Source organism: Gadus macrocephalus, chromosome 7, assembly GCF_031168955.1.
Source record: "Gadus macrocephalus chromosome 7, ASM3116895v1".
NCBI lineage: Eukaryota > Metazoa > Chordata > Actinopteri > Gadiformes > Gadidae > Gadus > Gadus macrocephalus.
In genome coordinates this window covers 6,534,884-6,551,873 of record NC_082388.1, presented here as the reverse complement: position 1 = coordinate 6,551,873, position 16,990 = coordinate 6,534,884, and the positions used below count along the sequence as shown (strand labels likewise).

Here is a 16,990-nt window from a genome sequence, read left to right as displayed (position 1 = left end):
GTGTCTCTCTGACTCTGTCCCATTCTCTCTCTCTCTCTCTCTCTCTCTCTCTCTCTCTCTCTCTCTCTCTCTCTCTCTCTCTCTCAACCATTGGTAGCAAACAGCCAACAAACAAAAGCTTGCTCAGAGACTGAGGTCGATCAAGGATAACCGAAAGAATTTCCTTACTTACGTACGACTTTCCTTCATGAAAGGTACCGACTATATCGAGATGTCCGCAGAGCATAAGTGAAATAATCGCCAGCGATCAAAAGATTGTCGCGGTACATGAAAGTCTTGATTCGATATCCTTAGATTCAGACCCAGATTCTAGTGACTCAGGAGAAGCCATTGAATAGAAGAAGCCAATGCATTTTTCACAGACCTAATCTGTGATCTAAACATTTACATTTACATTTAGCGCTCTCATCCAGAGCGATTTACAATGAGTCCATTCGTCCGAGAAACAACAATATATCTTTGGCGGTAGAGTAAGGATGTTCATAAAACCACAATCACTATGTTAACCCATTCCCCGTATACAACAGAGATAGCTAGGATAAGATGCATACATGCAAGTGCATACATACCCCAATGCAGCCCAATTTGCAAAAGACTGGACAGTGTGGACCACTGGATGTGTTTAACAGATCTGACTTTTTAATAGTAATGGATGGACAAGAGGTAATGCTTCTTAATAGACCCATACCAATCCATTCTATAGGATGTTGTTCTTTAATTTGAACTCAATCTGAACCCTTATTTAAAAGGTTACATATTACACGTGTGTGATTAGCCGTTACAAGACGTTTTGAAAATCTGCCTCTTGGATAGATGAGCAACGTTTGCTACGTTCCACTGGGTAGGCGGGTAGACTGATCTGTGCAGCACACATCTAGGTGGACACGCCCCCTGTGATGTCAGAAGAAGCAGGTTTTCAAAACGGCTTGTAACGGTTAATCATCCTCACAACTGGTTGCATAATATGTCACCTTTAAGCTCGCTGGTTTAAGCTAAACCTGAGTTAAGCGCAAACTTAAACAGAGACCTAAAACCCTAGATTCAAGACCTCTAGATTTCGCCAATAGGTTACGTGTGCAGGACACAGAGGCTAAGTTCAGACTTCAGTCATGGGTGCATTCTATGATGACAGAGGACTGGGATTCGACAACAAAGGTGTAACAGTGTCAATGCTGCAAGCCGTGTGTCTGTCTGTCTGTCTGCTGTCTGTCTGTCTGTGTGTGTGTGTGTGTGTGTGTCTGTCTGTGAGTGTCTGTCTTAGAGTGAGTGTGTGTGTGTGTGTGTGTCTCTTTGACTGAGAGTGTGTGTGTGTGTGTGTCTGTCAGAGTGTGTGAGCTTATGTATGCATGTATGTATGTGGTCTGTCTGTTTGACTGAGTGTTTGCATGCGCGTGTGCGTGACGGCTGCTTCAACCTGTTGCATACTGAACACCCAACGCCCAACAGGTGTGTAGCCTCACCCCGCCCCCAGAGTCCAGTCAGCCAATCACAAACGAGTTTTTCACTGGTGCAAGCTTATGGTGGCCTAGTCTGCCTGAACGGAAGTGGACAGCGTCTATTGCCTAGCGTTGGATTTCACCGCTACTCCTCCTCTTCCGGTTGCTCGCATTTCCCCCCGGCACTATTTTGCATGGACACCGCTGCTGCTTCCCGGGCTTAGCCCCGCCCTAGACGATTGTGATTGGTTTAAAGAAATAAAATCAGGCCCGCCCAGTTTCCCCACGGATAGACGGCTCGAGGAAGCGTGGTTCCAGACCATTCTACTTGCTGTAGTTTGGTCTGGCTTTGCGAAACTAATGGTGGCCTGGTCCTACAACTCTCGTGCTTCATTTCATTCGCAGTCTGGACCTACTCAATTGACAAACGTTAACCTACTTGAAGGCGGGTTTCTGTTGAAGTTTAAAACTATTTGATCCCAGTGCCACTCTGGATCTGCCATAATCAATCGCTATCGTTTGGCCGGGAATCACGTGGCGCGCAGGCTGTACACAAACCAAACACCGTGTGTGAAGATGTCCATCAGCGAGAGCTGACTTTAACGTCATTGTTCTCAGGCACTCCCTCTGTTCGATGATTGGACGCAAAAAATGTGGAAGGAGAAAACCCACCAACATACCGCAGACCCAGATGTAGTACTGAAGGGAAATTTAAATTGAGCGGAAGTGCTTAGCCTGGCAGAGCCAGGCTAAGCACTAAGCTTATGGCGCGTTCCATGCAACCCCGTAACCCGTGTTTTCACAACCTTATACCCGTGAAAGTGCCCGCGAACGGCAGTCAAACCTGCACTTCATTACTCCTGAACTCGTACCAGATCAATTACTTCCACTTCCACCAAAAGTGTCCCTGGAACGCAGCATTATTACGTATTCCTTTGCCTGTGTCTTGCTGCTTGCGGCAAAAAGTCACATGGCGGACCTTACGGCTGAACACCAAATCGACCGTAACCGTCGCCTGAATGGGCTCCTTTGACGGCACTGGGGACCTATAAAAGCCTGCCTATCTCTTGGCAACTAGACGCGAGCATGCTGCAGAGCGGCAGCGGCGACCGAGCGCAGAGGTAATCAATCCGTCCATCACCGTCACCGTCACCATCAACATCCACATCTCCATCACCATGGCAACGGACGCGTCAGCCGGGCAGATCGTCGCCGTGTTTACCGCGTTCGTATGCGTGGCTCTCCTGCTCCTCGTCGCAAGCCGCCGCCGGAGGCGACCATCGCGAGAGGAGGATGAGGAGGAAGGTGCGGGGCGCGGGGTGCTCGTGACCGGGTGTGACAGCGGCTTCGGGCACCACCTCGCGCTGCAGCTGGACGCGCGCGGCTTCGCGGTGTTCGCGGGGTGCCTGTTCCCAGAGGGGCGCGGGGCGCTCACGCTGGCGCAGGAGGGCTCGTGCCGGCTGAGGGTGCTGAAGCTGGACGTCACGAGCGATAAGGACGTGGAGGAGGCCAAGAGGGTCGTCCAGATCAACCTCCCCGAGAACGGTGGGAGATGATGAAAATAATAATAAACAATGATAATAATGCCTCTTTAATGTGACGCTCAAGGTATGTTTTATTATTGACAACATAAACAATGATGACACTGTCTCTTTAATGTGACGTTCAAAGTATAGATTTGATTATTGACAACAATAGGCGTTTTTCAGATCGTCTGCGGTTGCGCGCATGCATGCACGAGACTTGAGAACGTCCGCCGGAACTTGTCAGAAACACGTCAAGTACCCACAACGTCAAGTTGGACACGGGTGCACTTCTCGTTGTTTAAACAATGGAAATCGCTGGAAATTATTGGGGAAAAAAATTGCAACATCTCTTTAATATTTTCTCTTCAATGTGACGCCCAAAATGTTGATCTTATTATTGACTGTTTGACAATTGATGATAGATTGTTTCCCGAATTTACGTTAGTTTGGGTCAGAAATACAAACTTTGTGTTTCTTTCTCTGAAAGGCCTGTGGGCATAGGAATAGTGTTAAAGGTGTTCATGCTTGAAAATACTAATTTGACAAACTTTGTCAAATTAGTGCTTTGACTGAAACCCCAAAAAATATTAAATCAAATTGTTCTTATTTTTTTCTTACTTTTTGGTTGTTTCTCTCTCTGATAGGCCTGTGGGCGGTCGTAAACAACGCCGGGATCTCAGACTGGGCGGAAACAGAGTGGAGCACCATCAACCACTACACCAAGATGGTGGACGTCAACTTGTTCGGAGCCATCCGGACCACCATCGCCTTCCTGCCGCTGGTCCGCGCGGCCAAGGGTGGGTCGCCTATGCTAAGCTAGTTCGTAGCTCAAACTGCAATGTCAAAAAAAAAGTTAAATCAGGGGGAAAAATAACGTTTATTAAAGGTGACATATTACACCACCAGTTGTGAGTGTGATTAGCAGTTACAATACTTTTTGAATATCGGCCTCTTTTGACATCGCAAGTGGGTGTGTCAGATGTCAGAAGAAGCAGATTTTCATAACGGCTTGTTACGGCTAATCACACTCACACCAGGTGGTATACTATGTCACCTTTCAAAGCCTTAAATTGATTTTAGGCAAGCTAGTTAGTTAAAGGTGTAATATGTAATCTGCTAGGGATCTCAAAAGAATAACGAAAGATGTGTTTTGATGACATTGTTGATTTTCGTAGGATCAGGGGAATTATTGTCTTTGTGTTTTTAATCGATCTGGTGTGACTCAGGCAGAAATCGTGATTACCGGCGAGTTAATGTATTGATGGAACGTTTGGTCACGTTGTTTGATTTTATTTGAATGAAACGTAAAGTAAAGTCTGCAAGTAAGATAAACAACCGTGCATTAGCATGGTGTCTAGCAAAATCACTTGCATCAAAAATCAAAATAGTGCATCGTAGTAAAGCTAGCTAGCTAGCTGGATTACTGGAAGCAATAGCCTAGCATCGCAAAATGGATTACAGACCGCAATTAGTCTGGAACCTCTGTTAGACTCCGATTTACAACGGGGCGTTGCCAACCAGCGCCGACCTAAAGACGCCTCTGGACGTGATTGGATAGGCCATCTAACAATCGTAGCAACGGACAATCACGCCCTTCATGTTAGGGCTGTGCAATTAATTGAACTTGTATACTGATTAAAATGTTTGGGTCAAACGATCTCCAAACTAATATAATCTAGTTGATGATTGTTTTGGTATTATTATTATTCTTTTTAAATCTTTAAAAAAACAACAGCTGGATACATATTTGTACATTTTTAATTTGAACATTTTCTATTTCAACATTTTGTGTATTTTTCAAGGGGAAATTCAAAGTTCTCAGTTAATCCTGATATATATATATATATATATATATATATATATATACTGACCCAAATAATCGTGTTTATGATCCATAATTTTCAATGATCGAGCAGCCCTACTGGTTCTTTGCTGCAGGTCGGATGGTCTTCATGTCCAGCATCTTCGCCTTCTTTCACTGCCTGAACATGGGGGCGTATAGCGTCTCCAAAAGGGGGCTGGAGGCCTTCGCTGACTGTCTGAGGGTGGAGATGGCCAGCTTTGGCGTCAAGGTACTTGTGGTATAGTGCAATTCCCATTCCGCCAACTTGGTGGCACTATGCCATAAGAGTTGGTCATCCAGTGCATGTACGTAGTAGAGGGAAAACTATTGGTGTGATCCAGATGCCTCAGACACCGGGGGCCTCTGTGAATTCTCTTTTTTGCAATAATCGAGATGACCTGGAAGTACTTGGAGGAAAGGTGGTTCGAATTAAAAAAATTAGGAAAGGAGCCTCGATGCATCCTAGGTTACTCCTGAGCAACCTTTACGAAAGGAAAGGAGATAGTGGTATCCCATAATCCTTTACGGCAGCAATATTTAAAGCAACATGCCACCGACGAAGTTTACAGACTCTACGCAAAGACGTACTTTGTACTTTGTTTAAAGGGGACCTATTATTCTTTTTCGACTTTTATGACCTATGAACGTTGTTATAATGATTGAAAGTCATGTTTAACCATACTAAAGTGTCAAATAATGACGTACATGCATTTCGACGTATTCCCTGCTGACAGTCAGGGGTGGCTGTGCAGAGCGCTAAACACTCGGAACAACGTTTGCGATTCACTTGTTCACATTTCCGGGAAATCATCTACGTAGAGGCACTCCTGCCACGCCCCCATATGCCTGGTCAAATCTGCCCGCGCGGTGGAGCTCGACTGCCCTTTGCAGGTCTTCCGGAAGGTAACCAATCACAACGGAGTGTGGTTGGCAGGAGGGGGGCGAGGGGGCGGAGAAGGACAAAAACCGAGCGTTGACAGAGAATGCTGAAAGCGCCCAGATGACAGGAAGAGTTTCCCGAAAATCTACATAGTTTTTTTGTGCTGTGATTCGTGTCAGGTGCCAGAAAAGTAGTATAATAGGGTCTCTTTAAGAATAACAAATAAACAGCTGCCCCCCCCCAAACATTTTTTCAAAATCTTTGCGTGATTTTAAAGAATTTTTAATTATTTGACAAATTTTGAAACATATTTTTGAAACATTTCAAAACACCTGTTTTTTTTAAAGATCTTTTTTTTCCTTTACACATTTTAAATATATTTTTAAAACATCTTTGTGGATTTGTAAAGATTAAAATTTATTTTAAAGGAAACAGTTTGAAAAACCTTGGTCTCAAGAAAATAATTAATTCCGAAAAAATGTCCCGCAGGTCAGCATCGTCCAGCCGGGCAACTTCGGCCGTGCGACCAACATTGTGAAAACCAAGAAGAGCTGGAATATCTGGGAGAACCTCACCCCAGAACAGAAGCTTGTCTTCAGCCGCGAGTACATGGAACTCGCTAATGCCTACTTCAACACCGTGACGGGGGCAGGGTTTACGGAGGTGATTGATTGATTGATTAAAAACTGTATTGCAACACAATCAACAGGAAATGTTCAAAAGGATAAAAAAAACTAAAAGTCCAAAGGCTTGTTTTGATTGTGTTCCTTAAAGGTGACATAGCCGGTTGAGTGTGATTAGCCGTTACAGGCAATGATACATTTTAATGATATCATACGTGGGCGTGTTCAGCTAGATGCTGGATCGATCACTCTACCGGACTACCCAGTGGACTGTAGCAAACGTTGCTCATCTATCCATCATACATCTAGTCGGACACGCCCACTTGTGATGTCAGAAGAGGTAGATTTTCAAAACGGCTTGTCACAATTAATCACACTCACACCTGGTGGGGAAATATGTCACCTTAAAAATGGGAAACTCTCGTCTCCACTCTGAGCCACCTAAGACTCTGTCTGTCTGAGTGTGTGTCTCTCTCTCTCTCTCTCTCTCTCTCTCTCTCTCTCTCTCTCTCAGGTCAGCATGGTGGTCGACGCCCTACTGCACGCGGTGTCCTCCCCACGGCCACAGTACCGTTATCTCCTGGCGTCCCGGCTGGACTCGCTGTTCTTCAGCTGGTATTCCCTGCTTCCCACCGCCGTGTCGGACGGCATCTTTGCGTTGAGTCCGATGTACGCACGCAGGAGGAAGATGCTGTACTCGAAGCAGTGAGGGTGGAGGGAGAGAGGGAGGGAGAGAGAGAGAGGGGGAGGGGGAGAGGGAGAATGTATGGATGGGCTTTGTTGTCGTTAATCCGTGTATGGTTCGTTCTTTCAATATTCCGATTTAAAACAAAATCAGAAAAACCAAATAACAGTCGTTCTTTGGTTTTTCTGATTTGGTTTTGAAACGGAAAAAGGGCAAAAGGATTAAACAAATAAACGGCATTTCATTTGTGCTTTGTTTGTTGGTTTTTTAAACCCGAAACAGAAAAACAAAAATAGATACATTTGTACACCAGAAGGCAGAACGCAGCGAGCGAAGAAAAAAGAGCCTACCACCTAAACCAGCAATAGACTGTCCAATTATATTTAGCCTTAGTTATGGCCGCACTTGAACCATATGGGGATTTTATTCGTGAACTATTTGACAATGGAAAGACACATGACGAGATCAGTACCGCTCTAAAGCAATCTGGTGCACCAAAGTGCTCCGTTATGACGGTGAGGAGGTTCTGTGTGGAGCAACCTTCGAAGAAGAAATCTAGTTCCTTTCTTCTTCTATGTAGCCTATTGTACAATATGTAGGCTACTTGTCATTTAGATGTATTTTAATGTTTTATGACTAGCTAGGTTTCTTAGTAAACAGCCACCTGGAATATCATGGCGATCTTCTCCACGGTCATATCATCCACTCGCAGACTAAGTCGCTGGCTCCCATGCACGGAAAACAATAAAGCTGGCCATTGTAGACTGCGAGACTCAATGGAAAGTTTGAAACGTCTTTATATGTATTTTTTTAAAACCACGTGCCCTTTTCCTGGCATTGGGGTTTTATCTAAATATCACACAAACAAAACAAGCAACTGGATTATTCAGTATTCCCGTTTTGATTTAAAAAACAGAAAAATCCCTGAGGTGTCCCTGAGCAAGGCACCTCACCCTGACTGCTCTGGGCAGAGAGGTGTGGAGTCCTCTGTCTGGATAAGCTATAGAAAGGAATCATGACGGCAACACACCATGACTCCCGAGATGCCTCGACTTTCTATTCTTTCTATTCTATATTTTCAAATTATTTTTTTATGAGCCTTGATCACAGGTACTGTCCCTTACTTAAATATTACTCTAAGAATCTTTTTTTTTCTTAATTGTATTGCAGTATTTTAAAAGTTTTTGTCATGTAAAGTTAACGGTTAGGTACCTGGGTGGGGTTTGTCTGAATCGAGTCATTCGTTTTATGGACTTAAAGTCAAAGATTTGACGACAATAAGGACTGTTGAGGGCGATATGAATGTGGTAAGTTAAGTAGTTGAGTCAAGATGCCTCAGATCTAAATAATGTTTTACAGGTTGTTTTTAATTCATTGAACACAGACTTTCTGGGCCTTTTGAAATGTGATTTCAATTATGTATTTAAAAAACACTACACAACGGACACATTAACACATAAAACACACAAAAACAGTGCAATATGTAGCACTCTTACACTTGCGAAGCAAATAATACAAAATCATTGATTTAAAGCTAGCTTAGAAAGAATAAACCATAAACAGTTGCATTAATATCTTTAAAAATACACAAAGATAATTATAGTGTTTAAAAATATGTTTAAAATGTGAAAAAGAACAAAAAGGTCTTTCAAAACACAAAGATTTTAAAAATGTTTTAGGGGGGTAGCTTAGAAAGAGTCAAATGGATAAAATCCTAGCTTTAGCAACAAGTCTGCTAGCCCAATGAAAGATTCTGCTCATGTGCAACGAGTGCATGTAGCAAGGCCAGTCGGATCATTGGATCCGATTGAAATGATGGGCGGGGCTTATTTCAGACCTACGAGAGCCTTTTATTGTTTTTTATTTTTATCTGAGCATTTCATTAATTGTAAGGTGAAGCAAATTTTGGTGGATTTGGCCTCATATTTGTAGTGCAACCCAGAAAAATAGTGGAATGACATTGTTCAGCACGGAACTGTTTTCAACCTGAGGCCTGTTTCAGGTAGCTGGTTTTGAGGCAACCCCGAGTTTGTTCGCTTGAGTTAATGGAAACTCTGGGTTTTCCGTTTCAGGTAGCAGGTTCAGCGCAACCGAGAGTTAGTTGCTGCGGCAACATACGCCGTGGGTCTAACCTGCTCGGGAGGTGGTTAGACCTACTCTGAGTTTGTTGTCTATAAGGCTGAAGGCAGCTCTCCGACAGAAGGAAGTGTTAGAAATGGCATGTCCTTTTCTAACACTTCCTTCTGTCGGAGAGCCTGCGGACGTAGAGGCTGCGATCCTCAGAGGGAATCTCCGGACCGTGAGGAACGATTATTAAGACGCCGGCTGGATATACTTTATTTTCCTGATAATATTCTTCACGAGCGCTATCGTTTTTCAGCGCAATCTATCATTTATTTAGACCACCTTCTCAGCCCCCATGTTAACTCTCAAACGCAGCGGGGGCATGCTTTAAGTTTAAGTTTTGTTTTTTTACGCAATTAACGCATTTGCAGAATGATCCGCCCCGTGCATCCCACCCGCGCTGTACTACAGTCACTTTAACGTTGTGGCTTTCCAATGATCAGAGTAGCTGACTAACCACGGACCTATTTGCTGCAAGTCAAGAAACACATATTAAGAATGCAGGGCAGAAAATACCCTGGTACTGCTTTTAACCAGATGCTTCTTCTCTACATGCACATGCTCAGCATTATCGTCTGCATTGTTCACTGGAGTAAAACCCTTTGAGTAAACTGTTCAACAAAATAACTTGTCCCACCACAGCCCGTGTTCTAATAAAGACAATCTACTTTTTATGAGGATTTCTTTATTTCCTGAAAGCACAAAAAAAATTAAGTAATTTATATTGGGTATGTTTTTAGAGCAGGGAACAGTATCCCAGTTTGCACCTCACCCACCTTTAACTTGTTCCAAAATGTGGATCTCCAAAGCATCCTTTTGCATCTTTTGCCTAAGGTGGTCCATTTCCAAGTCTGCTTTGTGTATTTGCTTTTCTAGATATATTTATATAAGTCTTTGACTGGAAGCTATAGGAATGCAAAAGATGAGATTGGATTTCACAGTGCCAAGTAGAGCGTTTCATTATAATTCCAGGGAGAATCTTACAGAGGTAAGCTGTGATTTAGAAGTGGATGGCCTCTCATTGGATTCGATTTCATCCTGTTTGAGAGAAAGAAGATGTCAGTTTTAAATTGTACAACGCTATCATAAACTTTTAGAGGTTATTTTTAAAAGGTGTTAACCTCAATAGGCCTTTCCTCTTCCCTTTCGAATGCTGCAGACAATGTTTCTCCATCATCTTCCTGTAATGACATTAACGGTTGTGTTCAGCAATTACCAAGACATTATTAATAATCTGTGGAAGGTGAAGAATTGTTACAATTGCATGGAGGTTGGTGAGGAGCTCCCCCCAGGGATGCCCTCAGCCACAGGACCCATACTCTGTTGGCTGAGGGCCATCTCCTCAGCCTCTGTGAGGGCTGCAGAGGTGGACCCCCTCCAGTCTGCCGGGGCTCTGCTTTTTTTTCGATTTGCTAACATGGAGGAAAATGTTACCCTAATATTCAGTAAGCGCTATTTTGAAGACATATATATATATATATATATATATATATATATATATATATATATATATATATATATATATAATGCATTTTGCCTAGGAGTAGCCTTCTAATATATCTAAATCCTATTAAATATTGGCAGTGTTGGGGTGGCTGAGAAATGTTCTACTTACATTTCCTGCTTAAATATAGACCCATCACATGTTGAATATAGCTGTTAAATTAGGTAGAGCAGGCAAAACAGCACAATTGATTTGATTTCAATTAAACATTAGTTTACCTGTTTGAACCATATTTTTGTACTTCATCTTCATTTGCTGCCAAGTCCTCTTGGGGCAACTCGGGTTGTTCCTGCGTAAATTGACACACACACACACACACACACACACACACACACACACACACACACACACACACACACATTACATATTGAATAAGTGGAAAATATTAAACTTTCCTCTTATTTTTATTTTATTTTACTAATTTATTTTACTCACGCATTGACTTGTTCAGCTATTTCCTGCCGAGCTCTCTCTCACGCTCTCGCTGCCGCGGGCTCGGCATACGCGTTCATTAGAATTTCCAATTCCGTGGGGGAAAAGTAAGTGGATCTACGCTTTTGGTCCATGTTTGATCATGTTATCAGGGATCCATTGATGATGGCTCTTCATAGTCAACAGGCACGCCCTCAACCCAGAGTGAACACACTCAGAGTTGATTAACCCAACGCTGATCACCTGTTCTGAAACCGAAAACCCAGAGTTGCTTTTCAACCCTGAACTCTGAGTCAACCAACTCAGAGCGCAGGATTAAACTCAGAGTATGTTAAACCAGCTACCTGAAACAGGCCTCGGAACATCAGAATGGATCAATTTGTCAACAAAACCCCACTAACGACCAATTTTCCTCATGACATTTTGACCAATTTTATGGTTTCCCGAAGAGTGAACTGTGACAACCCCCCCTGCATCCCCTGTTGGTCCTAGCTGCCACTACAAGGGCGGGGCTAGGCCTCAGTATCCTAAAGACCTAATTAACCACACCTGAGTACTGGGGGAGGGGGTATATAAGCAGGTTTTCACCCTCCTTCATTGGGCAGTCTTTCGTTTGATGCAGGCACTTTATTGCTTCACTCATTCACATGGGCACTTTGCTCTACCTAATTCTTTCCCCCACATATCATATCCTAGTATTTAAACCAATTATCCCTAGACATTTGTTTTGCTTTGTTTTGTACCATTTCAAATAAATGACCTTTTTGATTTAAAATTTAATTCTGTTTGACTCCCTTTATTGTGTGACGTGTATGAGTCCACCGTTACAAAACGCAGGCACCAAGAAAAAGTTTTAAGAAAAATAAGATGAAAACACAACTGATAGTAGATGGAGGTGGGGGTGTTGATCGGAAAGAAAAACTTTAAGAGCTACATTGTGGAATTTTTTTCCTTTGCTCTAATTATGTTACAGGGCAAACTGAGGAATCACACAGGGCCGAAAGATATACAAACAAAACTTGTCTTTAAAGAACACCATGTTGAGAAAGAATTGAGTGTGAGATTGTGGACCAGAAAACAGAAGTGGCTGTTGTCCCTGTCACTTTCCAAACCGTCCATGACTGTTAGCGATATGTGGCTAAATGGATTAGCTTCACCAACTGCTCTGTCTTTAGGCTTGAGGCTAGCCAGAGAGTGTAACAGTGTGAAAGAGAGACTAATATTTTATTTGTATATATATTTTATATTTAACGTTTATACTTATATTATATATTATACTATATACCTGACCTTTTTACCTGTTCTTAATTTTTTTTACCCTCTTTATTCTATTGTTCACCTGCTTTGGAAATGCAAATGTATATTTCTCAGAGAGAGAGTTCTGCAGTGTTCTAAAGTGTATAATTAGAGAGAGAGAGAGAGAGAGAGAGAGAGAGAGAGAGAGAGAGAGAGAGAGAGAGAGACTACATGCGTCCGTCGACAGATGGGGGCTTTTTAATGTAGCCATGTGTTTTCCTGCCTTGAATTACAAAGGCGATTTCATTTGACGGTATATTTGCAAAACGCGATCTGATTGGACGATGGATCCGTTACTGACTGAAAAGTTGACCATTTCTCAACTTTTTGACCTAGGCCACGGAGTCAGACCCCATTCCTAGTTGGTCTGGCCATCTCCTTGTGATCGGATCCACCAGAACAAATCAAACATTAACGAGCCAGTTCGTCTGGGTCCCAGGCTATAACCTCAAACTTTCGGGGAACTACGCCATTACGGGCCAAGCCACAAAATGGTGGCGTGTGAACAAATGCATGTTGTACTATCCAATGCTGTTTTGATTATTTTTAATAGCATTTAAACAACAAGAACAACTTCAGAGGCTGCCACCACTTCAGCAGACTCAGCCCACGATAAACAGATGAAAATTCTACACTGTATTCATTTCTAAACGCTTTTAGACACTTTGTTTGAAATGTCTACTGCTGCCTGAGAAGCTTTTTATTTTATTGATTTTTTTTAGCTTCTTTGCTTACTCTGGCACATTTACTTGTTGAGTGTAAACCAAAAATGTAATTTTCATTGTCTTTTTTAATAAATAAATAAATAAAAAACTAAGATACATTTTGCAGGAAAGTGGAAATCCGGTCACAAATTCAGTCAGGGGGTATCAACCGCCAGGCGCGTACATCAGAACTGTGTTCCAATGTCTCGTCCGATCAGAGAAGTGTTATTGTGATGACACAATAACACAAGTGTCCCGAGAAGCAAGCGTTGTGTGTTCTGCTTGGCGTTAGCTTTCAAACGATCCCTGAGCTGCATTAAATTGATTAGCTGCACCAACTTTCATTGCTGCCGGCTCTCCCCCCACCCCCCCACCCCACCACCAAACAAAAAACAAAGAACCAAGCAAAGTTATGGGTGAAACTATCAGGGTTTAAGGTAAAACCCTGTGTACACTTTATGCAGGCAGTGTGACTTTGTATTGGTTAAATGTACACAAACGTTTCAAAGTTTAAAGTCACCCAGACACTTTTTTGACACTTTCATTCAAGAGTTTTCAGCTGTGCTAATGTGGTGAGACGCGGGGGCAGAGCCCTTCGTAATGATCAGGGCCGTCACAGCCAATGGCTTGCATCTCCATCTTATTTATTCTGAGGTAGCTTTTTGTGTCGGGAGGTGCCACAATTTGTCTCCTCGTTACTTCCTGCTACGCCCCTCCAGGCAACTTGCTACCGGCTTTTGCCTGTTGCTTGCTGGTGACTGCTGGTGCCCTGCTTTGTTTGGTAATGCATGCGGGATTATTGATCGCGTAACAGTCTCGGTGTGGATTCCTACCGAACGTTAACATTCAGCGGTGCTCCGTGAGCTCGCTGACTTAAGTAGGAAGTTGTCAACTTCCTGGTACTGCCGATTGTGTCGTTGCCGACTGCTGTTTTTGCCACCCGTTGCTTACCTGGGCTAGCCTGGAAGATAGCGGCGAAGACGCTAACGACCACTCCTTTTAAACTTATCCGGCTATCTGTTGTCTTGTCCTTGTGTTTTGCCACCTGTCCGTGTCGCAATTAGTGTATGTCTGTGTGCGTGTGTGTATGTGTGTGTCCTGGGGAAGTGTTTGGTTTAATTTGGGGGATTCTGTTTATGGTTTGTTTGAGCCCTGCTTCTGTTAAGCCACTGGCAGGAGGAGGCCTTTTCATAGCTGCGGATAGCCAGAGGGCTATCACGCATGTTTAAGATCCTTTTGGGCCTGGTTTGTATATTTGTGTTATATTTTGTTTCTTACTTATTTCCTTTTGTGAATTACATTCTGTGAGTTTGGTGCTAGTTCTTGTGGTAGGCCATTCTATAGTGGCGGATCATTAAGTGATCTGCTCAGCCACCCAACCATAGCCTTGGTCATCCTGTGTTGCTGTTTGTGTGTGCGAGCACGAGTGACTGGTTGGTGTTTATGTATTCCCCCCTCCGTCTCCTGGTATCTCGCCCCCCCCTGCTGGTAAGCCTCAGCCCTGATCACTTTGTCTACATGGTTCTTGCACCATTTTTAAAGTCAAATTTAAGACTTTTTAAGACCTCTTTAAAGGGACACTGTGTAAAAATTACTCCCATCTAGTGGTACAATTGTATATTGCATTCAAACTAATAGTGCTCGCTTGTCCAAAAACTACGGTGGGCAGTATGTGCCAAGAAGCTGTGACATGACACCTACTAGGCTACCTCATCGAGTCATTCGAATGAGGAGGTGAGTGGACAACTGGACAAATTAGATGGACAAATCAGATCAGGTTTATTGACCAAGCATTCTTACAGACAACGAACTTGACTCCAGCAGTTGTGGACTTTCCAACATGACAAATAACTATACAGATGATAAATAACAGTAGGTCATTTAATGTCAGATTACATAAAATGTCAGATAACATAAAAGTTGACATAGCCTTTGGTACCAACAATTTACATTGTAACTAACGGAATCAAATCAAAATCAAATCAAATTTATTGTCATTTTGTTGATTGAACAACAAAACGAGAAGGCGTTTCTCACGGATCAAGATCAACATACATTTCAAACAAACAAACAAACAAACAAACAAATGTCCCAATGATGAATAAATAAATAAATAATAAATAAAGTCCAGTGAGAAGATCTGGGACGCTGGTGCATTGAGCATCCTGACAGCTTGAGGTAGGAAGCTGTTCCGCAGCCTGGTGGTGGAGCATCTTAAGCTGCGATAGCGTTTCTTGGAGGGTAGGAGCTGAAAGAAGCTGTTCAGTTTGTTTACGTCCACCCCGTCTCTGCTGCTTCCTCCTCCGGGCAGTTGCGGGCACGGTGTCACAGTGTCCGTTAGTATCCTGTGTTTGCGTAGTATGTCCAGATGCCAGCGAATGCCAGTGATGTTACTCGCTCTCAATGTCCTAATGTTTAATATTGTTTCCCTGTCATAAACTACGTTCGTAGGACGTCTCACACTCAAACATTCAATCTCAATCTCACAGATCTCAAGAGGGGCCGCTGCGACTGTGCGCACCGCCAGTTAGTCGCCCTGGCAACGAGTTTACTTCCTCGTCTCCTATCCTGTTCCTAATTCCTCCTCTCGATCTTCTTTTCCTCCGTATTGTCTTCTTTATCAGAGTTGTTGGTATGAAATCCAGTTGTTCGGGTGATAAATCAACTGTCTCGCAAGCGAGTTGAAGCTCCAGAAGGTCCGCTCTAGCGTAAGTGCGTCTCGGTGGATTTGGATACGTGGTGACCACAGCAGAGAATAAACCTATATAACTTTATAAAGAATGGCTTTTGAATTCCTCCAACGCATTTGACAGTATCCATAAGTCATAAGAATATTGTCACGATTTAAACTCGACAAAAATGTGAAAAAGTAAATTAAATATGTAATAAAGTAGCCTTTCAATGACGAGTCGCTCATAGGAGCGCCCCGCATCTCGTTGCCATGGAAAACCATGTTATACATGCTTACACATCGTCGTTTTTTTGGCGACGATGGTTCCTTCTCCTGTGGCGTGGCATAACTATGGTCTTTCAAAAAAATGCGGTGCATGTTCAAATTTGCCGGTAAAATCGTCTCGCTAAACTAAGCTCTGTTCCACCGTCACGCTGGCTCAGAGTGAAAACGCGTTTGCAATTCCTGTACGACCTAGTGCTTTTTGACCCTCTCGGCAGCTCATAGACCGGAAGAAAATGGAAGCCTCCATGAAGCTTACCCGTCCTATGTAACCATATTGATATTAATATTAATTATTCTTCGCTCAGGAGGATAAGTCAGATTTTTGGCAGAGATAATTTTACACCAATGAGGACTTATTTATGAATGAATATGTTGATTTGAGGTAATAAATTACTAAAAATATTACATAGTGTCCCTTTAAGACCAACACATACATAAATTAAGACCCAAAAATTTTCTGAAAAATTATTTGATAGAAAAGGGAATTTATTGAGTCACTTATACACATCAACCGTAGCCGTAGTACTAGCAGTAGTAGTACTCTTGCAAAGTTATGACGATAAGTTAAGACGTTAAGACGATACGCGAACATATGAACCCACCCGTGTCACCCATAATCACCCATGTCCCGTCGATTAGCAACCGGACACGCTGGGGTTGATATGTTACCGGACTACTGTAACTACTACGGAGTGATAACAAAGGCATGAATCAGGCAATAAATCCACCATCCTTGACAGCGGTCAAGTTTGGTGTGCGGAGTGGACCAGATGCAAACTACTTTTTGTGTCGGGAGGTGCCACAATTTGTCTCCTCGTTACTTCCTGCTACGCCCCTCCAGGCAACTTGCTACCGGCTTTTGCCTGTTGCTTGCTGGTGACTGCTGGTGCCCTGCCTTGTTTGGTAATGCGTGCGGGATTATTGATCGCGTAACAGTCTCGGTGTGGATTCCTACCGAACGTTAACATTCAGCGGTGCTCC

At 43.1% G+C, this 16,990-nt stretch overlaps 2 protein-coding genes and 1 long non-coding RNA gene across 3 annotated transcripts in view; 2 read left to right on the top strand and 1 right to left on the bottom strand.

The window, feature by feature from the left end:
* Positions 1–5,760, top strand: part of LOC132460732 (transcription factor 15-like) — a 271,512-nt gene extending 265,752 nt beyond the window's left edge. Inside the window, exon 3 of the transcript XR_009526401.1 lies at positions 5,472–5,760. The gene's annotated coding sequence lies outside the window, so the exon portion shown is untranslated. The remainder of the gene's footprint in view (positions 1–5,471) is intronic.
* Positions 858–7,885, top strand: zgc:113142 (uncharacterized protein LOC503524 homolog). Its single transcript, XM_060055556.1, has 5 exons — positions 858–2,981; positions 3,607–3,759; positions 4,901–5,034; positions 6,175–6,348; positions 6,823–7,885. Exons 1-5 carry the CDS (start codon positions 2,615–2,617, stop codon positions 7,015–7,017), a joined length of 1,023 nt encoding a protein of 340 aa, XP_059911539.1. The 5' UTR covers positions 858–2,614; the 3' UTR covers positions 7,018–7,885.
* Positions 7,886–14,021: 6,136 nt separating this feature from the next.
* Positions 14,022–16,785, bottom strand: LOC132460780 (uncharacterized). Its single transcript, XR_009526436.1, has 2 exons — positions 16,434–16,785; positions 14,022–14,618 (listed from the first exon to the last, which is right to left on the bottom strand). It is a non-coding gene; the product is annotated as an uncharacterized LOC132460780 (long non-coding RNA).
* Positions 16,786–16,990: the final 205 nt, after the last annotated feature.

Coding starts and splice junctions, on each gene's coding strand:
- zgc:113142 (XM_060055556.1), top strand. CDS start 2,615: ATGGCAACGGACGCGTCAGCCGGGCAGATCGTCGCCGTGTTTACCGCG. Junction 2,982..3,606: donor GATCAACCTCCCCGAGAACG/GTGGGAGATGAT, acceptor TCTCTCTGATAG/GCCTGTGGGCGGTCGTAAAC. Junction 6,349..6,822: donor CGGGGGCAGGGTTTACGGAG/GTGATTGATTGA, acceptor TCTCTCTCTCAG/GTCAGCATGGTGGTCGACGC.